The sequence below is a fragment of the Silurus meridionalis genome, chromosome 11 (assembly GCF_014805685.1).
Source record: "Silurus meridionalis isolate SWU-2019-XX chromosome 11, ASM1480568v1, whole genome shotgun sequence".
Classification (NCBI taxonomy): domain Eukaryota; kingdom Metazoa; phylum Chordata; class Actinopteri; order Siluriformes; family Siluridae; genus Silurus; species Silurus meridionalis.
The window spans coordinates 4,317,190-4,342,381 of record NC_060894.1 but is presented as its reverse complement, the minus strand read 5'-3'; the positions used below and the strand labels follow the sequence as shown (position 1 = coordinate 4,342,381).

At 38.9% G+C, this 25,192-nt stretch overlaps 1 protein-coding gene across 1 annotated transcript in view; it reads right to left on the bottom strand.

Annotated features, from left to right (window-relative positions):
- The window catches only part of xpo7 (exportin 7), a 36,311-nt gene extending 19,214 nt beyond the window's left edge, over positions 1 to 17,097 (bottom strand). The window contains exons 1-7 of the mRNA XM_046861435.1: positions 16,980 to 17,097; positions 7,157 to 7,303; positions 5,756 to 5,849; positions 4,749 to 4,915; positions 4,556 to 4,621; positions 2,601 to 2,705; positions 556 to 721 (exon numbers count right to left, since the gene is read on the bottom strand). Coding sequence (XP_046717391.1) covers positions 556 to 721; positions 2,601 to 2,705; positions 4,556 to 4,621; positions 4,749 to 4,915; positions 5,756 to 5,849; positions 7,157 to 7,303; positions 16,980 to 16,997 — 763 coding nt within the window. The 5' untranslated portion in view covers positions 16,998 to 17,097. The remainder of the gene's footprint in view (positions 1 to 555; positions 722 to 2,600; positions 2,706 to 4,555; positions 4,622 to 4,748; positions 4,916 to 5,755; positions 5,850 to 7,156; positions 7,304 to 16,979) is intronic.
- Positions 17,098 to 25,192: the final 8,095 nt, after the last annotated feature.

Here is a 25,192-nt window from a genome sequence, read left to right as displayed (position 1 = left end):
AGATACGAAGATATTTTTTACATTTAGAGGCTTTTAAATTATTTTATACATTACCTTAAATATTTTAACAAGAGATTTTGCAGTTTGTTATGGTTTTTGTGACTTTTTTTTTCCATATTTAGGAGTTTTTTTCTTTGATGACCAGCGTAAATCTTCGCAAACTGACATTAGTTGAATTTTATTTTTCATTTTAATTATCAAAAAATTTTAAATGAAAGTAAAAAAACGACAGAAGTCAGAACAAAACGGTGGAATATTTGTATATATTAAAGGATGGTGCAATGTTTATTATCCATTTAGAGTTAATAACATTATCGTTATTATTCATGTCATAGGTGTAAATAAATCTTTTTTTTCTTTGTTTTTATCCTTAAGGTAATAAGAGAAGCATTTTGTTGTGTTAGTCATGTTTTTCCTGACTAAAACTATACGCTAAAAAAAACCCCACAAAATAAACATCACTTTACAAAAAAAATAAAAAAATAATTCAAAAAACATTTTTGTTTGCTTTAGTTGGTTTATGTCTCCGTGTAAAGATAGAGGTGCGAAAGTCACCTGATCTCCAGCTGGTGGGGATCTGGACGGTGCACAGGTCGTCTGAGGACTCGTCTGTGGACGTGCCAATGAAATCGAAGTTGAGGCAGTTGTGAGCGAGTTTCAGGAGCTGCATGAGCAAACCGTGCTGACCTTCATCGTTCAGGTTCAGGTTTTTTCCCGACGCCTGCAAATCACGAAACGGTCAATAATAAGCTCATAATGAAAAAAAGAAAGAAAAAAAAAAAAGCAGCAACCTCACTATAAAAATTTAGCAGAACTACAAATTTTTTTTCTTCATTTTTGCTCAATGGATCTTCATTTTGCTTGCAAAGACATTTACACTTATCTGTTCATCTAGAGACGGACTATAAGGACACACTCTAGACAGGGTACTGGGGAAAAACCCCAGGGAACGACACTAGGGTACACAGGAAAGACACCAGGGGAAGACGCTTGGGTACTGAGGAAAGACACTGGGGGAAAGACAGTTGGGAAGGACACCAGGGTACTGGGAAAGACACTTGGGTAAGACAGGATAGTTGGGTACTGGGAAAAGACACTTGGGAAAGACAGTTGGGTACAGGGGAAAGACACTGGGAAAAGACAGTTGGGTACAGGGAAAGACACTGGGAAAAGACAGTTGGGTACAGGGGAAAGACACTGGGAAAAGACAGTTGGGTACAGGGGAAAGACACTGGGAAAAGACAGTTGGGTACAGGGGAAAGACACTGGGAAAAGACAGTTGGGTATAGGATAAAAGACACTGGGGAAAGACAGTTGGGTACAGGGGAAAGACACTGGGAAAAGACAGTTGGGTACAGGGGAAAGACACTGGGGAAAGACAGTTGGGTACAGGGGAAAGACAGTTGGGTACAGGGGAAAGACAGTTGGGTACAGGGGAAAGACACTGGGGAAAGACAGTTGGGTATAGGATAAAAGACACTGGGGAAAGACAGTTGGGTATAGGAGAAAAGACACTGGGAAAAGACAGTTGGGTACAGGGGAAAGACACTGGGAAAAGACAGTTGGGTACAGGGGAAAGACACTGGGAAAAGACAGTTGGGTATAGGATAAAAGACACTGGGGAAAGACAGTTGGGTATAGGAGAAAAGACACTGGGGAAAGACAGTTGGGTATTGGAGAAAAGACACTGGGGAAAGACAGTTGGGTATAGGAGAAAAGACACTGGGGAAAGACTTCTCTAAAGTGAAACAGCAGGTTATATCTGGATACAAAACAAGTTTAAAGGAAACTGACATGAAGATGTATGTATACTGTAATTTAATATAAACAGTTTGATACAATGGCTTTGGGCTACAATTAGCCGGCTTTGCATTTAAGTGTCCCTCAGTGAACAGGTAAGAACCTTAACAATGATGAAACTATAATGAATAGACATTCGGTGTAACCCAAATGAGGATGGATTCCCTTCTAAATCTGGATTCTATCAAGGTTTCTTCCTCATACCATCCTAGGGAGGTTTTCCTTGGCAATGTCGCCACTGGCTCGCTCATCAGGAATAAACTTACAGGGACTAATGCATGTTCGGAACATCATGAGTGCAAATCCCAGCAACACCAAGTAAACCAATGCTGGGCCCCAACCCAAAGGCCCTTAACCCTCAACTGTTCAGTCGTATAAAAGATTTCTAAGTTAATTATAAGTCGGTCTGGATAGGGGGTGTCTGTCAAATTCTCTTAAATGTAAATTAATGTGTATTCGTGCCATTTATCTGAAAACTTTCAAATCATCGGGCTTCGATAACTAGAATCTGCAAATCCCAAAATTATTGTCCGCATTCGAAAAAACACAGCGAGACATGCTACGTCGAAAATAATCATCGTAAATACACCCTCTCAATCTGTATTAACTCGCCTGACTAGCGAATTTCATTATACATCATTACATTCTTTGGCATGTTTTTAGATGAACTAGATAACTCATGATTCCCAACACACCCTAAATTTTACCATCCTTTCAGTAGCCTCTTGTCCCATTCAGCCGACAGAAGTGCGTGATTTGGATCATTGCGAATCGAGATTTCTAAGATCATAGATCTTTACCTGTTTGAGGAGATTACAGGAAAGTGTGAAGATGTCAAACAAGGAAGAATCTCTGAACGAGGACGCGATCTTCCTGTGTTTCGTAAGTGGATGCGTCGTATCGGCCTGAACGGAAGGAAAAGACAAACGGTGAGAACAGCAGCATTTGACACGTACAATATATGGACAAAGTATTTGGACACCTGATTTTCCCAGCCAGATGTGATTCTTTCCCAAATTGTCACCACAAACTTGGAGGTAAACTATTTTCTACAATGTCTCTGGATGCATGAAATTTTCCCTTTGAACCTGCTGAAATGCCCCTGTGCACAAACCCAGCTCCATGAAGATACGTGAGTTGGAGTGGAAGCTCTTGAGTGACCTGCTACAGTGCTTTGACCTCCTTTCACCTCACCTCACCTCCATTAGCACCTGATTTTACTTACACGCTTATCACTGAATGAATCTTTACAAATCTCCAAAAATCTAGTGGAACATCCAAGAGTGGAGCTTATTATAACAGCAAATAGGGAAATGGGATGTTCAAAAAGCACACCATTCTTACGGAAGGTGTCCACAAACGTTTGCCCATATAGGTGTATATAGAATTTATTTCACAATATTTTTTTTAATCCAGGAGCACAGCTGAGGTTGTAAGTTTGCAAAGCTGCTATATTAAAGGCAAAGCTCATTTCTATGGAAGTAAACATACAGCATTATTTAATATAGTCTGGTTAACCAATCACTTCCTGTTCATTTTACACCTCGTTATTGTGTCACACTGGTTTTCTTAATGTTTGCACACACATGCAGTGAAGAACAAGATGTTAGCAGACTGCTTCACCCCCACAGTCAAACATGGAGGTGGAAGCTCAATTGTTTGGAGTTGTTTTGGAGCAGGGAAGGTTGGAGCCTTATTCCAGGTTAAAGGAAAACTGAACCAACATGGCCACCGTTCCATCTTTCACCACCATGAAATTCCATCTGGACTGCGGCTCGTTGGAACCGACTTCGCCGTACAATAAGACGATGAGCCGAAATGTACGTCTGAGCTCTGTAAGTGCTATTTAGAGAGCAAAAAGTCTGCTGGAGTGATATCCTATCATGGAATGGCCTGCCCAGTTACTGCACCTAAATCCTATTGATCTGCACTGGGATGAACTAGTGATGATCTGCACTGGGATGAACTGGATCACAAGGTCAGAAAGACTAGTGAAGACGTTTTACAAGAGGCATGGCAAAGTACTTCAGCTGAACGTTTCGAGTCATGAAAGCTTTTTATTTTTTTATTAATTAAGCCTTAAATCATCTTCCCGCACACTTTATACAAAATTCGCTATATTCTTGCAAGTGTGTGTTTAATTTTTTAAAAATACAGAATCACATTTATAGTGAGTACATGTACTGTACAGTATACGGTTCTGTAGTAGCCTATGCGTAGTTTCTCTGCTTGTTTATTGGTTGAAGTGTACTATGATGTAAAAGAAAGAGGCGGAGTTAAAGAGACACCTCACTGCATACTTTACTTTCTGTACTGTATTAATTTTACTTTATTTTATAATCAATAATTATATTTTTATTAATACATTTTAGTATTTCAACATCAAACATTCCCTATACCCTAAAATAAATCAGCTGAACTAATTAGTAACGTGGCAAACGCAATTCCAAGATAAAATCTGGGGTTGCCAGATTCAAACCGCGGAAAAGCGAGGGATTACTGTTTTTATTATATGGAGAATCTGTGGCACTGATACACATTTACTGAACTGTTCAGGGCTGCACTGTCACTGTTTATTGTATGTAAATGCGAGGTGTGCATCATTACGGCCTTTATTTCTTCATAATCATCAGAAAAGGAATGTGACTCTTGGCAGCAAAGCGAAGCGATTATGGAGGCGCTCAGGCAAAAAATAAAAATAAATAACAGATTGAAATGAAACACTTACGTCGTGGAAGACGGCGGAGGAACTTACTTGGTTAATCTCATTGGTTAACTGGGAAAGAATCGTGACTCCGATAATGCAGTGCTCAACGCTGTCCTACGACCGCAAGGCAAAAACATTTATTATATACACAAAACCTGTGTGTTCATGAAAACATCAGTGTCCCCATTCGGGACAGAAATCATACACTGGATGTTCTGATCGCTACTTTGTTTCTTTATACCTGCAGGAATCTCGTGACGTCAACGATGACATTCCTGAAGACGTAATCCTCCTTCTGACAGTCGAACCAGCCGAGTTTAGTGATCCGGGCGTAGAGCTGAATCAGAGCCTGAGTGACGAACGCGGCGAGCTTCGGCCGCGTCGCCAGGTAGTTCAGCACGTAATTACCTGACGAGAAAGCACAAGGAACCTCGTTCAGATACAGATTTGTATTGCGAACGTTTGAACATATTTGCATCAGTAAAAAAAAATAAAAAAAATTTATATATAATTATTAGTTGGTGCGGTATACTTGTATTATTTAGAAAGCGATAAAAAAATTTACGACCAATATTTTATATGTAGATCGATTTCTCCTCGCTAAACCGTTTCACAGTGTCGTTCCCTCAGGTTGAGATGGGTTGGACATGTGCAGAGGGGGGACATGGGGTATATCAGTAGGAGAATGCTGAGAATGGAGCCATCAGGAAGAAGGAAAAGAGGAAGGTCAAGGAGAAGGTTTATTGATGTGGTGAGGGAAGACATGCAGGTAGTTGGGGGTAAAATATATAGAGGACAGGGGGGTATGGAGACGGATGATCTGCTGTGGCGCCCCCTAATGGAAGAAGCCAAAAAAATGAGGAGAAGAATCTATTGTATCTTTGAGTGAGTAACTAATATATAGGTTTAGTTTCAATCTGCATGTTCTGAGAATGAGATCAAGGGATCGAGAGAGAGAATGAAAGGAAATATCAAGACAATCGAGGACATGGACAGAGAGACTTCGAAATGCAGACAGACAGAAATGAAAGAGAGAGAGCGTGAGAGAACATGAGAGATGGAGAGAATAAATACAGGCGAGACACAAAGATAGAGAGAGTGAAACAGAGTCAGAGACAAAGAGACAGATAAAGCACTGTCAGGTCAGAGACAGACAGAGACAAAGAGGAGGGAGAGAGGCAATGAAAGAGATGCTGTTGAATGTGTGTGTGTGTGTGTATGTGTGTGTGTGTGTGTGATCTGTCTTACGGATGTCGATGCGCTGTTCCAGTGGCAGAGGGTTGCTTGTGCGGGACACCAGCTTGGAGAGGCACGTGGCTGCGAGCAGCTGAGAGTAAGACGACTACAGACGACCAAACACACACAGACAGACATAAAGAGGACTGTTAAGCAAACAGCATCAGAGGAACCGACACCACAGATCAAAAGCAAAACCTCTCACACTATTATAATAACATGTAACTATAAAGGAAAAGACACACACTACATGGACAAAAACTTAGGACACTTTTATAAACATCCTATTCCACATTCGGTCCTGATTTGCTGTTATAATAGCCTTGACTCTTCTGGGAAGATGTTCCACTAGATTTCAGTGTGCTTGTGGAGGTTTGTGAAGATTCGTTCAGCCACAACGCAAGTCAGGTTCTGATGTGGCGGCCTGAGGTGCAGTCAGTGTAAAAAATTCATCCCAAAGGTGTTCAATAGGACGGGAACTCTATAGCAGGCCGCTCGAGATCTTCCACTCCATATACATCTTCATACACAAGAGCAGTGTCATGCTGGAGGAGGATTTGGGTCTTCTGTTTCTTCTAGATTATCCAATACAATTGTTGCCTCCAGGTTTGTGGTAGCAGTCAAGTAAATATTCATCACATGTACATTACAGCACGGTGAAATTCCAGCTCGTTAGGAAGTGCAAGGTTGGCAATGATACACCGCTCCTGGAGCAGACAGGGTTTAGGGGCCTTGCTCAAGGGCCCGAAAGTGGCAACTTGGACCCTGATCTTCTGATCAGCAACCCAGAGCCTTAACTGTTGAGCTACTGCTTCCCACTTTGGCGAAGAACCGCATACGGCTGGAAAAGTCGGGTGTCCCGATACTTTTGCCTGTATAGCGTGTGTATATAAATACCTTTTCATTTTATTGCTCCACAAAACAGAATCAATGACTCATTGACAGTGTTCATATTTTACTCACGTTTTAATCTAAAAATAGATCGGAGTGGGTGAGGAAAATAACACAATCGCACCCGTGCGAAGTTTTCTTCTGCGCCCCCCCAACACACACACACACACACACACACACACACACACACACACACACACACACACACACACACACACCCCTAGCAAAAGATAGAGATCCAGCTCTCATCGCGACAACAACTTCAACTCTTAAACGAGCAGAAGTAACAGATCCAAACAAAAACAGAAACAAACATAGTAAAAGCAAAGTGGAGATTTGCCACGATCACTGGGCTCAAGAACGCATTTCTCGTTTGAGACGGAGCCGATCCGAGGCGTGCGTAGCGAGAGATGAATGAGGTCCTCGTTAATAAATATCCTGTAATTGGTAAATCAGACAGGAGTGTGTGTGTGTGTGTGTGTGTGTGTGAGAGAGAGAGAGAAAGAGATGGTAAACACTCACGCTGCCCCTCTCCAGCAGCAGCTGGCATTTACTCAGACACTCGGGACTGTTGGTGAACTCGACGAGCGCTTTCTCGGCCTGCAGTCGCGTGCTCGTGTCCGTCGTCTCGTACAGCTGCTTACACAGGATCTCTAGCTGGGCTAGGCTCTGAAACACACACAAACCGTAAGCCTCCTAAGAAACACGCTATTCAAAATCATCACGTCATACACACTTAAAAAGCGCGCGCTCGATCGGCGTCGGGAAACTACGCCTGGAAGTCTAGAATCTAATTGGTCAGAAGAGTTTCAACTGAAACCGTAACGCTGATTTGTAGTGATGGAGCACTCACTGTGATACGTTAGCGTTACCGTAGCAACCGCTCGTCCACAGACGTGACGAGGACGAACGTGTTGATTATGAAGATCTGTTTAATTTATTGAATTCATATGGAAGGAGTCTCAGTATAACAGTCGATACACAGTGCAGTCAAAATGAACAGACAAGCAGTAAACGTGTGTGTGTGTGTGTGTGTGTTGCCCACATCTGCACTTGATATTGTTCCAAACACCGTCTATGGACTTGCGTTAGCCTCCAAGCACAAAGACAAAACTAGGAAACACACTTTAGAATCCAAACTATGGCTGAAACTATTCCTCGAGTAACTCAAGTAACTCGAATACAAATGATTTGCCTCGATGCTTCGTTTAATCACTTTGTCTACACTCTGAGCACTGCGTTTCCCCACGGACCATTATTACTGATGCACCACCCGCTCTGGGGTCTCAAGTGGAAAGTGGCGTACGCAGGTTTCCAGCCCTGTCTGTGTTGCCAATTCCCCCTTCTCGTCTTTTATTTATAAACACTACATTGCCAAAAGTATTGGGTCACCTGGACATAAGTACGGTATGTGATTTTTGAGCATTACATTCCACATTTAGTCCCAATTTGCTCTTCTAATTCCCTCCACTCTTCTGGGAAGATGTTTCACTAGATTTTGGAGTTTGCTTATCAATATTTGTGTTCATCACCCACGAGGGTGTTATGAAAGGCAGGTACTGATGTAGGTGAGGAGACCTGGGGTGCAGTCAGCGTTCACATTAATCCCAAAGGTGTTCAGTAGGGATGAGATCAGAGCTCTATAGCAGACCACTTAAGATCTTTCTCTCCAAAGCATGTAAACCAGATCTCACTTTGTGCACAGGTTTGGGTTTACAAGTTCAAGTGAATGCAAACTTTTATTACAGCGCATCTAAAGACGTCAGGTACAATTGAGTGCCTCCAGATTTGTGAAACAGTTTGGAAAAACCCACATACAGCAGCAAAAATCAGGTGACCCAAATATTTTATATATACAGGTAGTCGTCGACTTACGACCACAATTGGACCGTTAAATTGGTCGTAACATGATTTGGTCGTAAGTAGAGTAGGTTATATGTAGAGTACTGTAAAATGATGCCGGAAGCTGGTACGCACTAGCCGTGGCGTACGACACTGGTAACATGATTTGGTCATAAGTAGAGTAGGCTATATGTACAGTACTGTGAAATTATGCCGGAAGCTGGTAAAAAAATAACGTATGCTGCGGCTAGCGATTGTGGTCGTAAAGTCGTAAATAGAATACCTACTTGGTTAAATAATATATAAAATAAAATAAATTGAATTAATGCAATACATTTTCGATTATATTGATTAAATTGAGTAACCAATTAAACTGATTAATTTAAATCCAATAAATGGAAAATTTGTATTAAATAGTTTAAATTTTTTAGACCCAATTTGGGTAATACAGCTGTGTATATAAGTTTGTGTTTTTAACATTTAAATGTACTAAAGATAGGATTTCCTTAAATGTTCTACTTATTTCAGCATACTTTAACAAATGTCTTCATTCCTTCATTCATTCACTGCCTCGATATGCGGAATTTTCAGAATTTTCTTCTTTTAAGAGAAAATCTTGAAGCTGGACATAAAACGCTAAAGAATAATCGCTAACAGCAGCCCGATTCGAAAACCCACATCGGACTGTGATAAAGCTGCACAAAGCCAAAGTTTTATCATGTGTAAGACCTTTCTTATACTGTGTTCACACAATTTTACCCTTGCGAGTGGTCGTACCAGCAGGAGGTCCTAATACTGGTAACATTTTCAGTGGGTGGTGCAAGTGGTATTCCCTTTTTACAATAAATCAGGAGAAGGATGGTGTGTGCACTACCATATTCACTCCAACAGAGTCTACATTTTTGGTGAAATTTTCTCATCCTAGTCACGTTGCTGGACTCCACATTTAGCTACCTACACACACTGTCTCCAAAAACTGCTGACTTTTGTGAAAACCAATACTTTGCCGCTACCAGTTGCTGTAATATGTGAACGTACTTTATGTTCAACCAGCAATGTAGTCCGTCAAAGGTCAACGATTTCCAAGAAAACAAATGATGAAGGTTTATTGGTGCATTTATGCAGGATTCGGCTACTGTAATGTTTGTATAAGCACAAGCATGAACACTGCCGAAGTCAAAAAATCATGTCATCATTTATTAATGTTTACCAGAATCTAAAATAAAATTAAATCCAAATCTTTTTTTTTTATAAAAAGGTCAAAATTACTAGTGCAAATATTAGAACTAATCAAAAAATGTCAATTAAAATGACCAATAAATGTTGTCTGTCACTGGCTAAAAAAAATATGAAAAATGAAACAGTTTAAAAAAGGTGAACGATGTGCTAAAAGGCCAAAATCTTCACTTTGGTTCATCTCGACCCAGTAGAACCCGTTCCTCTTCATCTGCGCTGGTATTTGACTGTAAAAACACTAACATTTTAATTTGATTGAATTCTGCCTCTCTGGACATTGTAAAAGATGACTCTGCATTTTTAAGTTGCAATAAGCCTACTGGGCATTTCTTTGAACAAGTTTGTGGTTGGAATCAATTGATTCAATCAAACTGGTGCGAGAAATAAATAAATAAAAACACGCTCACCAAGCACAAATCTAAATACTGAACAGGTCATGCTTTTAGAAAGTTTTCTCCTCTCTGGTTTCAGGATCGAAAATAAAGAAATATTCTGTACTATACTACTGAATTATATTTTGTCAACGTCATGCTCTTTAATACTCAAAAATGCTTCTTTAATAACCTCTAAACTTCTGAAATAAGAATCAGGTTTAAGTATGTTGACACACACAAGGAAAATCCAGCTGTTGGTGACTCTCAAAAGTACAGACATAAATAACACTATAGATTTAGCTTAAACTAAACAAAACAGAACAGACAATACAGTTAAACCCCTGATAATTCGCGGTTCGGAAAATTCCCGGGTTCTTATTTGGAACCTAAGGGCAAGTTGCGGATTATCGTAAAAAATTCACAGAGCTCCACAGCGGGACCGAATGTTCAGGAACAATAGGAATAACATTTTAAACGATGGATTTGGTTAAATACTGTACACTATTACGCTTATAAAGTGAAATAACATCTAGATGAATTCACTGAGGTACCATAGGGGCTGCGGGGGTACGTCCCGGATTTTCAGAACTCGCGGAGGTCTTAGAACGTAACCCTGTGGATTTCGGGGGATCACTGTATAGAAAAACGAGTATTAAATAGGACACAATATACAAAGTGTATGACAGATCAGTAATGTACATAAACTGTGAGAGCGCATGGTAGTGGAAATAACAGTATTGTGCGTAAGAGTGTGTGAAACATATGGGGATAATGTGATGACTGACTGTTCTGATAAAGCAGCACTTAAAGATACGAAGCAGAGAAAAATATTTAAGGTCAGTTGGATTAATTGTTGTTTAATTGATTCATCAGCTGTTAATATACTAACGGATTATTTGATTGGATGATTCGGCAGTAACCTCAGCGCTTGTTTCCTTTCTTCCATTATACACTCGTGCATACAGGAATGTGCAACGTAGCCGTTTTCTTTAGCAGTTTAATCGTGGATCGGGAAAGATTAATGGTCAAGCAGACGCCATTCTCGGTTTGAACGATGCTTCTTTCTTCTCCTCCTCGTCTCGTTCGCACCCATGACCGCAAAGCTCCGCCCTCAGGATCAACAATAGAATGTCTGTCTATAAACCAACCCAAGACACGAACATCCAAAAACTGAATAGCATTCTGGAGTAAAAAACTGCTTTTCAAACAAACTATATGGACAAAAAGTATTGGGACACCTGACTTTTCCAGGCAGCTGGGGTTTTCACAAACTGTTACAACAAAAGTCAGACACACAATTGTATACAATGTCTTTGGACCCTGTAGTATGAAAATCTCCCCTCACTTCAACAAGGAGACCCAAACCTGTTCCAGCATGGCAAGGCCATCTCTATGGAGATATGCTTTACATGAGTTGGAGTGAAGATCTCTGACCTCAAACCTATTATACACCTTTGAGGTGAATGTGAACCCTGACTGCACCCCAGGGCTTCTCAACTCAGCATCAGTATCTGACTTTACTAACACCATTATGGCTGAATGAGCACAAATCTCCACAAGCGCACTGCAAAATTCAGTGGAACATCTTCCAAAAACCGTAAATGGTTCCAATAGCAAATAGGAACTAAATGTGGAATGGGATGTTCTAAAAGCACACTAATCCCATGCTCGGGTCTCCGCATACTTTTGTCCATATAGTGTCAGTTTCTAAGCCATTAAATAGCCCAGCAATCCTGGGTTCTCATTTGGAACCTAAGGGCAGGTTGCGGATTATCGTAAAAAACTCACGGAGCTCCACAGCGGGCCCGAATGTTCAGGAACGTTAGGAATAACATTTTAAACGAAGTATTTGGTTAAATACTGTACACTATTACGATTATAATGTGACAATGTCTAGATGAATTCACTGAGGTCCCATAGGGGCTGCGGGGGTACGTCCAAGATTTTCAGAACTCGTGGAGGTCTTAGAACGTAACCCTGTGGATTCCGGGGGACCACTGTATAGAAAAACGAGTATTAAATAGGACACAATATACGGAGTGTATGACAGATCAGTAATGTACATAAACTGTGAGAGTGCATGGTAGTGGAAATAACAGTATTGTGCCTAAGAGGTTACTTTAGAACAGCAGTAAGTGTGTGAAACATATGGGGATGATGTGATGACTGACTGTTCTGATAAAGAAGCACCAAACAACATTAAATATGTTGTTTGTTACCCATTCATTTTAAGTCAAGTTCTGCATATTTTCCCGAGTTACTTGTACAAGTAATTAACAAGGAGGGTAAAAATGCTGATTGCTGCTTCAATACTCTGTGACATTTTTAAACTGGGTAGTGACTCGTTAAACCCCCTTTCACACTCGCTTACATTAATAGTCCATTCACTAAAATAGCTGTAGCTTTTTTTTTTTTTTCCCCGATCCGCTTCATGCAGCCCCTTTCTGGGAACTTTCACACTTTTGGACAACCCCATAACTTCATATAGCATGAGTCTGATGCAAGGGTGTGAGCTCAAAATTTAAGGAGGAGAATATAGATGAGATGTGTAAAGAAAAAGATAAAAGAGGCGCACACAGCTGCATGTACCAGATAAGAGACGCGTGCGTGAAGTTCGCACACTTTCAGTCCTGCCTAAACAAAATCGACAAAAAAAGTAAAGACTTTAATGCATTCAGTAAAAATGTGTCAAAGCCATGCTGCACCTGCGTTTGGATTCGAAACTACTGCGTTTGCGCTGTGGGCAGTCATGGCGGTCGTGCTTCTAGACCGCAAAAAGTGCAGCGTGTAGTAAAAAAAAAAAAGGGTGCGGGCTGAAAAGCGAGAATAAAGTCTACAAATTTGACAGCACTCTTGAATTCTTTAATCTGATTGGCTCCTTGTCTAGAACAGCAACTCTGAATCACAGGTTTACATTAATGCACTCTTTCGAACACATTACAGTTCCTGGACCAAATGCTTGTTCAAATGGCCATTCACATAATCTACAGCTAATAATACAAATCATTTTATACATAATAATTTTAAATGAAAAATAAAATAAAAAATACAATACAAATAATCATAAATTTTTAAAACTCAAAATTCTACTGTAGAAACTGAGAAACATTTTCCACACAGGGCCATGTTGCCTTTTATTGTTTCATGACACTAAAGCTCAAGAATTCACAGGTCAAAGTTAGACAGTCTGAACAAAGCTAAAGGGATTGGAATGAAGTTGTTAAACGGACGCCTCACACTTCTGATGTCCTTTGTGCTGGAAGTTTTCGTCAAGGGTCAAAAACAGTACAATCAGACAGTAGATGCTTCTACCTTTGTGTGGGTCAATGATCTGAAACTCAATTACAACACCAAAGAAAAAAGAACCAACACAGAAGACAGAGCACATTTAAGGTTGAATTAAATAAAAAAAAAAAGACGACTTCCTCGCAATAACTTCTTTCACAAAATCTACACTTTATACATCATACTGTAAACTATACAAAAATTAAAAAAAGGCATCAAATGCGACTGGCAATAAATCTGTTGCATTACATGATTGTTGTCCGAGTACGGAAACGTTGAAAGGTGTAATAGATCCATCCGACCTGGACATGAAGAAGTATGTGGTGTTGAGATGCTCAGGTGTGTGTAGTGGACATAAATGAGTGTGTAGCAAGGATTACAACACGAGTCTCTCTCTCTCACACACATACGACGTAACAGAAAACACAGGTGTAGCATTAGTTTACTGGGCATAACATGACTAATTATTCTGCCTCTTAGAAGATACGGTGGCATCAATCTTTTGAGGGAATCACATCTCAATCACCATCAGATCGTCTATACATTTTTAGTCAGAGTTTTATGAACGGTTGCCAGATGTGTAAATGAGAAAAAAACGACCCAATGGCAATTCACCCGTTTGTCAGACGTCAATCAGCAAATCAAGTAATCAATTTTGCTCTGATAAAGCAACCACCTATGCCTGAACAAATTAATTCCCTCACAACCCCGTGGCTTTCAAACTGCTCCTCCTGCTGCATCACATGGATGTGATGTAACACGCTACACTACACTAAAGCAACGTGTTTAAGTGAAAAATCTTGAAACTTTTACCACACAAATCTTATGGTCAGGTGTCTAAAAACCTTAATACAGTCGTCTTATCAAGGTATCATGTGCAAATGAATTAAAGCAGCTTCTATTGAACGTGTGTGATGCTTTCAGCAAACAACCAAACTACACTAATGAAATACAAAAGTCCCAGGTGACCATTGGTCAGTTATAATATAATGCCTTCTATCGTCTCATGACACTGAGGCTCAAGAATTCACAGGTCAAAGTTCATCTGTATAGTCAGCGCCAAGTGCAAAGCAAGCTCTCTTTCTTTGTGAAGTCAAACATGCTCCTGAGGTACCAGTCATTGCTCTGTTTCTTTTTTCCCGACCTGCATGTTTCACCCTGATGCCCTACCTCTGGATGGAGTACTCGCTGCAGCTAAGGATGGTTCCTCATGAACAATCTAAAGATTACACTGAAGGTTACACTTAAGGACCAAGAGGATGGATTTGGACTGTAATTCATACAAACAGTATAAAAAAAATGCTTTAAAACAGCAATTGCCGTGAATAGCGCTGCACTGAAGTGTCCATCAGTGAACAGACAACCTCAACAATGCTAAAACAGTAATGGACATTCGGTGTCATGCAGATGAGGATGAGTTCTCCTCCGAGATAGTATAAAGAGGAAACCTTGAGAGGATCCAGACTCGGAAGGGAAAACCCCCTCAACACTGATGGAACTAGAATAAATGGACATTTGATGTTACCCAGATCAGGATGAGTTCTCTTCACAGATAGTGTAAGAAAGAAGACCTGAGTGGATCTACACTGAGAAGAGAACCCACCCTCAACAATAGTAAAACTAAAATCAATGGACATTCAATGTCACCCAGATGAACAGAGGTTCTCCAAGTCCAGTTCCTCTCAATGTTTCCTCCACATATCATCTCAGCAAGCTTTCCTTGCCACAGTCAGGGATAGACTTATAAATATAGGGAAATAACAGACATTTATAATGTTTATTCATGATTTATTTCATTTTGTGAAGCTGCTTTGAGACAATGGTCACTGTTAAAAGTGTTTAGCTTCATTGACAAATTTTTCCCCATTATAATTCTTGTTAGTGTTTTTGGGGGCCATAATCACAACATTTTAACTAATATCAGCTAATCATTTTATTCATTTAAATAAATACGGAGAAACTGAACAGCACTGAGGAACAGGAGGAGAAGAGCTGAACTATTAAATATTATAAAAAAAATAATATTGCAGCACGGGTTTGGCAAAGGATTTACATAAATGTGTTATAACACAATAAATTATGTGTAATAATCAAAAATAAAATAATAATTTGGAGCAGTCTCTTAATCACCCACTTGTTAATACTGGCTGAAGTAATGCTAATCATGCTAATATACTTTTAACAATACACTCCATGGCAGCTAGCCAAGTCAGCTAAGAAACAAACAGATTGTAAATAGAAATATCACAAAAATTAAAGATGCACAATTGACCATGCACGTTTTTTTAGTTAAATGGTGATTATAATAATATCACTGTGTGTACAATATAAATAAATCCAGATTAGCTAGTGGCTAAGCGTTTAAAAAGCTAGCAAGCTAGCTAGCCGGTTTCGGTTTAGTTTTCAACTGAATATTGTTTCATGGAAATTCACAAATAGCCAAAAACGAATATAAATGCAAATTGTATAATTTGGTGCGTTAGAACAACAGAATTATTTCTACTTTTATTAATTCGCGGCATTAAAATGTGTGTTATAGGGTCGCGCGGGAGAATTTGAGCTACACGGCTAATGCTAAGTAAACCAGCAAGGGAGGCAAATAGCTCGATGCTAACCATACGGCTAGCATAGCATTAAGGTGAACCTTGCTAGCAATACACTAGCAGTGCATGGAAGATGTGTACACACACACACACACACACACACACACACACACACACACACACCAGAGCAGCTGATATTAACGGCTTAAATATATATAATTTAACAATATTTATTATTTGATTTTTTTCCACAAAAAAATAATAATTAGACTTTAATGCAAATGCAGGGCGTTTCCTTAAATCCATTATACTAAATACCAACGCTACTAGTGTCATTAAAAAGACATGCACTTGAGATAATGTACTATTAAATATATATTTTATTGATTTTAAAATGTTAATCTGGGATAATCTATGCAATATGCCCCATGTTTAGAACATTGCACTATTGCACTGTATTGCATATGGCCGTGTTTACAGTGTGTCACATAGCACTGGTCCCATTGCAATCAACACATTCGTTCCAAGCCAAGAAGTGCATTTTATGTCGTAAAATAAATAAGAGAAATTAAATAAAAAAACAAAAATGATACCACCCCATACATGCAAAAGCTTTAATTCCACGAGTGCAGAAAGGGGGCGAATAATTGTGCTGCATCTGAAGTATTTGGATGAAACTTGATGTGCTTTTGATTGCATGCAGGATACACGCTCTCAAGACTCGTTATTGCACGTCTATTGCGAAAAATAAATAAATAAATAATCATAAGTAAATAAAGGACGCATGGCGTTTTCTGAGCGTCCAGGACGTGTCACCATGACAGGCCACAAGTCAACAACACACCGCTCAGCGCATCCAATATAAAGCACGCCGCCGTGTCCGCCCCGCCGTCGCTCCGCGTACCCTTCCCCTACATCGCGCATTTACAAACAAATCCGACGCGGTCGGGAGAAACAAAAAAAGCCGCAGAGGAAACCCGCCCTCCGCTCTTTCCCCCTGGTCACTCCAAGCGAAACTCCCAAATCCACGCGATCACAATAACAACATATTAAAGCTCGGCTTACCTGCACATGATCCGCCATTTTGCTCCATTCATGCTCCTCTCACTCCCCCTGCGTGCATATGGCTACGTAACAACACGACGCGCCGCGTACGCTACCGGCGTATGGAGTATGGAGAATCCGGAGGCCGGGACCTAGCGTAGTGCGTCATTAAGCCCAAACCCATGAGATCCGGTCCGATCCGTCACACGCGTCGCCATCTTGGAAAGGGCAATAAGGGCTTTAAAACTGCCCAGGGTCGTGGGGAATCATCGGTGGTGGATGAAGTACACAAACCATGGACTCGAATTAAAGTAGAGATACTCTGTAAAACACTCCAGTAAAAGTGGCCCTATAAACTTTCACTTGAGTAAAAGTATTTGCCTTCAAATCTTCTGATGTATCCAACATACTATGGTTTATTATGGCTATTAGTGGCGGGTGGCCTTGCTAGCAAAGCTGTCTCTCCTGGCTTAAACACTATCAGAAGCACTTACCTACATTTACAACATAAAATATAATATTTGTTTCATTAAATCGTATTAATTTATTCCCAATAGTCTATTCTCTTTGTTATGTAGTGTGTCTCTTGGCTGGACTGCTTCCAGTACGTGTATGTGGATGTTAGATTTTTTTGTCCAATCAGATTTCAGCCTCTATGTGTTGCCATGTCAATCTAATCTGGCCAGGGCCTTCAAAGTCTGTACTGCTGGCTCTTTTACCCTAGTCTCTATTAGCAATGGGTCTGTTTCTTTAACCAATCAGATTTCATATTCTCCTCACAGGGTTAGCTAGCTAGCCCAGAATGGCGTCAGCATTTTTCCGTCCTCTGATTGGTTGGTCGGAGGAAAACTGTTACAGCCAAGTGCGACTGGCAAAACACCTGTGTAGCTCTGCACACATTAATACATCTGTTAGACTTTTTTACGCTTACGGAGAAAGAGAAATTGATTTGGTCTCGGACATACTATTTTTAAGAAAAGCTAGACATTACGAGGAGGTCGGCCATTACAGCCTCTGAGAAGCGGTGCAAATTAATAGTATGCATCTCTGGTGTGTAGGTTGTATTTTATTACATTTTTCATGTTTTTGTCATGTTATTAGACAAACATTGATTCTGACCTGCTCCATATGATGTAGGTGCACAGTTGTGGTTGTAGTGTAGAGGTTTGGAGTTTGCCTTAGTAAAATGGTTTTTCACCCTCCATATGTGAAATAAATCCACTCATGAATAAAAAGCAACGACTGATTTAGCAAAATGCATTTGAGTGGAAAGTATGATAACTGACGTTAAAATGTAGTGAAATATAAGTAATACTCAGTAAAATACACGAAAAAGCTACTCAAGTACAGTAATCAAATACATTTACTTTATTACTGTCCACCACTGGGAATAATTAAAAAAATTCAATTCAGTTCAATTTATTCATTACTGTTTCATCATTGTAGAGGTGTACTTATCTGTGATAAGTGCGTAAATGCAGAACTGTTCATGTGAACTGCGGTCCTGAGCCATTATAATAGTCTGTTGATATTAATTACAGTCCAAATCCATGCTCAGTATCAGAATTGCTCAGTAACTTCATTGATCTTTAGGATATTGATGTGGAACCATCCTTAGCTGTACAGAGTTGACTTAAATGAAAGAGAACTCCATCCACAGGTAGGGTGCCGGGATGAATTGAGCAGATCCAAAGAGAAGAAAGAGACAGTAACACTGGTCGCTGCTACCTCAGGAGCATGTTTAACTTGACAGTGTGGGAAAGAGAGACAGAGAATAAAGGCGTGATAGGGAGAGAGAAATAAGGTTTGTTTCATAAATGTTTAAGGGCACTATTTAGTGTGATGAGGGTGTAAGTAGGGACTCCAGCAAGACTAGCTATGGCATCATCCAAACATCCCAGTTCACCAAAACACTCTATATTCATGATCCTTCCAGAACTCTCTCCTTTACCTAAGAAACCCTTCTGACGGCTTGACTAAACAAATGTGTTTCAGCCTAGACTTGAACACTAAACTGTGGGGCTCTACCCCATTCTGTAGTCTTTATTATTCAAGGTACCAACAAATAGCCTGCACCTTTTGATCGAAGTAGGCATTGGGGTCATAATGGAAAAAAGGTTTGCACAGTTAGTGTTGCATGAGACCATTCAATGCTTTATATGTAAGCATTTTCTAATCAATGCGAGATTTAATTTAGAGTGAGTGTAGACATAACAAGACACGGGTGATGTGGTCGTATTTTCTGGTTCTGGTAAGGACTTTTCTTGCTGCATTCTGGACGAACTGAAGCTTGTTTATGCACTTACAAAAACATCTTGACAATAAAGTATCACAGTTGTCTAATCTAGACTTGCAATTGTTTGTGTGGTTGGAATGGGAACAGTGAGTTTTTTGAGGTGGAATCTGAAGGTGTGAAGTTGTGAAGGTGGAGGAGTCACTCGGTATAGCCAGCCCTGATTTTCTGTTTCAAGGAAAATCTTGTAAATCTGATAAATAACACTACTTGCATCAGCATTCAGTGGTCAGAGCACAGGGTTAGCCATACACACATACATACATACATACATACATACATAAATACATACATACATACATATACATATGAGTTCTGTTAGGGTCAGAGCACCAGGTCAGTCATACGTACATAAATACATTCATACATAAATACATACATACATACATACATACATACATACATACATACATAAAATGTGAATACACAACTTTTTATAGATATTATTTGTAAAAGAATATGCAATATAAGAATCTCTCCATACAGTAATGGTTCTGGTCTGAGGCCAGAAGACACTTTGAATGGGACAACAGATCAGAGCACCTATTTCACTTTCCCACATACAACCATCCCTAGGGGTATTTTAGAGCTATCAAATCACCTGCTGTCATGTTTAGCTTTGGGAGAAACCAGAGAATCCAGAGAATCCAGAAGGAGCCACTCACTGAGAGGAAATAAAGAGATGGAGGCTGGATCGGAAAAGAATAGACATACTAACTGCTTCAGCACCTGGTGGTGATGGTGTTATCCAACAAATCCTGGTGAAATTTGAAGTTTAATGGTTTGGGACGTTTATATTAATTGAGTGTTCTCTCTGACCAAAACGTATGCAAATTGAACCATCTGTTTGAGGAAAAATGTTGTGTGCAATAATTAATTAGTAAGGGTGCATGTCTACTTTTTTATTTCTCTCCCTACACACCTGGTGTTCACTATAAACTCTAATATATATGTGAATTCTAGTTTCCACCATAATAATTAGGTCTTATTAGAGCTAAATATAATAATTAAATAATAGTTTTCTTTCTTCCTTCCTTCCTTCCTAAATTTCTATATTTCAGTCCTAATTTTCCTTCCTTTCTTCCTTCCTATATTTCCTTCCTATACTTCCTTCCTCTACTTCCTTCTTTCATCTCATTCCTTCCTTTCCCTAGACATTATTAATTCAGTTGAAGCATTACAGTTTATACACCAGATTTCTTTCACAGCTCTGTAATGCCTCCATCAGACACGGGAGAGCAGTGTTTCTCCACAGCTGGACGATGACTTCCAAGGTGTATGATTTATTTAATCACCCTCACATAGCTCTGTTTCCTCCGAGATTAATCCTCAGAGCTCTTGCACCAATTTGCATGCAATTTTCACCGAGCCAGTTCCCTTAAGCATCAGCAATGTAACAGCACTGTTTCCAGTTAGAGTCTCCAAACTGTTTTATTTAGTTGTGTTTTATATATATATATATATATATATATATATATATATATATATATATATATATATATATATATATAAATAAATATAAATATAAATATAAATATATATATATATATATATATATATATATATATATATATATATATATATATTTTTTTTTTTTCCCCTGTGATTCTCTCGCATACATTTCAATAACCTTTTACCATTTATTGGTGACTTTTCCCTTAAAATATCTATAATGAAAACCTAACCTCTGTGTTTTTTTGTGATTAAACTAAATGAAAGGAAATGTACAATTTCTTTTTCTTAAACCATTTTTATTTCTTGTTGCCTCAATAAACAGAATGTTCACTCTTACCTGTAAAGGGCATCGACATGACAATATTGTTTTATTGCAATATTTTGAACCCACGGTGATTAAAAGTTAATGATCCATCGATCAAATATTTTTTTTTAAACCGTCATTTTAAAGAAACTTTTCTGGTGCTTTTATTGCAAACACTTGACCAGGTTTTCATACATAATACCAAATACATAGCTCCTTTCTTTTCTTTGGTTCTACCTTTTTCCTTTCTCTCATCTGTCTGATACTTTCTTCATTCATTCCTTTCTTAGTTTAATGTATTTCTTTACTCTTAATCTCCCTCCTTCCTTCCTTCCTTCCTTCCTTCCTTCCTATTTCCTTCAAAAACCAACTGTAAAAAACTCTAGAGCTAATTTAAGGCATGCACTGTGCTCAGTGCTAAACTGGAGGCTAACTACTTCCTTTTTTATGTTAAATTTAAACCTGTCTTGCTTGGGTTACTGCATTTGGAAATTGTGTATTCATTTCAGTTCAGTTCCTTTAAACATGCTACAGGTCTGACTCTTTTACTTTAAAAAAAAAAAAAAAGCAGAAGATTCTCTGAAAATGCACAAGGCTGTGGTTTTATTTCTGTCTATAAACCATAGTGAAGGAAGCAGTGCACTAAAGATAGGCTCTATTATAACAAGTAAATTAGCTGCAGCTCGTGTAAACCACAGATCGGCTTTTGGACAAACAATCATCAGATCACATTAAACACAGACACTTTAGCTATTTCACAGCTGCTTCTCAAAACTATAATATATATACTAAACTATGTATAATATAAACTATATAACAAAATTCCAGGTTTAAAGGTGAAGTTTAAATATACAAGTAGAGGGATGGGAATGGTGGTAAAGAGGTATTAACAGCATGGACCTGCTAAAGATATAGTGCACATGTGTCCAGGCTCAAATTTCCAAAGTGATAAATAACAGCCATAAATAATAAATATTGCAATATTGTCAAAAACTGGGTTTGATGGATGACATTAGATTTTGAATAAATAAAGCAGGTTTCTAATAAATAAAACCCCAGCCCAGGACCCTGCAAGAGTTCTTTGCTGTAAGGCCATCAGTTATAGTGCATACGGTCATTAATCCAGACTGTACACTTTAAATACAATTTCTAATTCATTATTGCAAACCTACTGTTTCATTTAACACGTATTCATACGTATTGCATTTTAAAGCGATTTGGTTCGGCAAATGTTTACAGTTTTGAAAGCTAATTAGTTTTTTAAAGTGGTTTGTTTCCCCTTCTGAATTTGGTATTGTGCCAGTTTCTTCCTGCTCTCTTGAAGTACGAAAGATAATTCAGTTCAATTCAATTCAGCCTAGTTTTTATAGCGCGTTTAACAACGGACATTGTCTCAAAGCAGCTTTACAGAGATAAAGAGTTTATGGAATACTTGTTGCTTGTTGTCTGATGCCAGGGCCGGCACTAGCTATAGATAGAGCAGGCAATTGCCTAGGACCTCATGCTTGGATGGGGACCTTCAACACCATAACAAACCTATATACAAGATCACCAATCAAGCCGGGCAGCATAAAACTGAGCTCTTTGTCCATTGGATATAAAATTGCTTTCACTCACGGAAGTGGAACCAGTAAATATCATCATTAAAATGTGGTCCCCACCCTCTGCATGCATGAAGAGACTGTGTGCAGTGATGAACAAAATCCAACTCCAACTACATACTGGCCTGGTGGCGCAGAAACGAATGCATCACTGTGTACTGCTAAACGAAAAGCTAAACAGCAACGTGAATCCTCTTGATGTAGCTATGTGCGCTGGATTTTAGCATGGATTTTTGATTATAATGTATAATTTATAGAAACAGGGCCTTGTGCCGATTCAAGCCAGAGACATTTGTAGATGAATCATTATTTGCATTTATTCTGAGTTCATATTCGACGCGAGCGCTCAGACACGTTAAGACTTTAAATTAATTTATGTATGACGCTTTAAATCCGAGTTGATACTGTAAAGTGAGAGTTTGGAAAAAAAACAGCAATCACAGCTAGGTGGCTATGGCCATGGAATAAGAAGAAGAGCTGGTCCAGATGACCTTTCATTTTTAATTTTGTAAATTTGAATTATTATTGCACATTTAAGTAAATCTATAAATGTACTGATAATGGGTTTTATATCAATAAAAAGGTTAGAATTTATTGTTGTTTCAAGTGCTTTTAATTTATTCTGAAAGGTGAAGGGAAGAAGGCATCCAAGAACCAGACTCAAAAGGAAAACCCATTCTCATCTGTGGGCCACCAAATATCCATTTATTAGACTTCCATCATTGTTGAGTTTTGCTGTTAAGTGATGGCTGCTTGAATGCAGAACTGTTCATGCAAACTGCAGCCCTGAGCCATAGTAGCAGTCTGCTGATATTAGGCACAGTCTAAATCCATCTTTATAATTCTTGAGAAGATCAAGAACACTCTAAGATCTATTTAAATTTGACAAAATAACATGTATATGATTGTATTAAAGGAATTTATTTTGTAGTTTCCAAATTACCTTCATAGAAATGTAGAGTTTCCAACAAAATCATGTAAAAATCCTGAGAATTTAACCTTATGGGTTAATGAGACAACAATTCTCATTTCAGTGAGGAGTCCTTTACAGCTTCTGCCATCTCAAGAGGTTTCACATGCCTTTTTTAGTCTCAGACTTTTAATCACATGTGAGCTTCCCCATAAATGCGTTGAACCATTTGATCAGACTTTCCAAACCTGGCTTTTCTAAACTTCTGATTTGACTCACTTTAATGATTTAGTATTCACCATGTTCAATTTCAATGCACTGGCTGTTCTATTCTATAACTCACAATGACTTTTGACAATTTTCTGATAGTTGAACCTAAAGGAGGTTATTTATACTTAAGAGGATGATGCAACAGCTCTTTAGTTATTTTGTCTGTCTGGCTTCCACTTCCACATCAATATAGTCTCCATTTCAAATCAATAACTCTAACAATTAATCAAAATAACTTACAAATGACCAAATGACACATACACTATAAGGACAAAAGTATTGAGCCCTGAGGCTCTTCTCTGTTCTGGCACCGAGGTGGTGGAATGAACTTCCCCTAGATGTCCGTACAGCAGAGTCCCTGACTATCTTCAAACGACGACTGAAAACCTACCTCTTCCTGAAATACCTAAATTAGCACTTTCCAAGTTTGTAGAATTCGAGTTATATTTATATTAAGTTTGTAATTTTGCGTACCAGTGTAGATTTATTCATTACTAGAGACTCAAAGCACTTTTGTACGTCGCTCTGGATAAGGGCGTCTGCTAAATGCCACAAATGTAAATGTAAATGTAAATGTATTGAAACACCTGATTTTTCCAGTCAGATGTGGTTCTTCACCAAACTGTTACCACAAAGTTCGAGATACGAAATTGTACAAGATGTCTATGGATGCGGTAGCATTAAATTGTCCCTTCACTTAAGCATGAAGACCCAAACATGTTCCAACATTTTAACAGCATCCACAATGCTTTACATTGGTTAGAGTGGAAGATCTTTAGTGGCGCTTGCTATAGAGCTCTGACTTCGACCTAACAACTTTGGGATGAATTAAAACACTGACTGCACCCCAGGTCTCCTCATTGCACCTACATCAGTACCTGATGCCCTTTTAGTTGAATGAGTACAAATCTCCACAAGAACTCTCCAACATCTGGTGAAACATTTTCCCTGAAGTTATTAAAACAGGAAATGGGAGTGCATTCAACACATGGACTTTGAGAACTTCATGGTTCACTTGCCAAAATCCACATCCCTTATATTAAAAAACAAGAATGCCTGTCAGTAGTTTTTGCTATGGCTGACAAAAGCATTGAGCTAATTGTTCCAGCCATATGGGTTCCTTTCTCAAATTATTAACACAAAGATGAAGGCACACAAATGTACAAGACGTCTTTGGATCTAGCAGAATTGAATTGTCCCTTCACATGAACTAAGAGACCCAAACATCTCTTTACATGACACTGCATGACATTGCAGTGACATTGGGTTGATTTGGAACCCTTTACCTTTACTAACACCCTTATGCCTGAATGGATCTTACACAAATCTCCACAAGCACACTCCATCCAAAATCTATTGAAACATCTTCCCAGAAGAGAGAAGATAATTATAAGAGCAAAT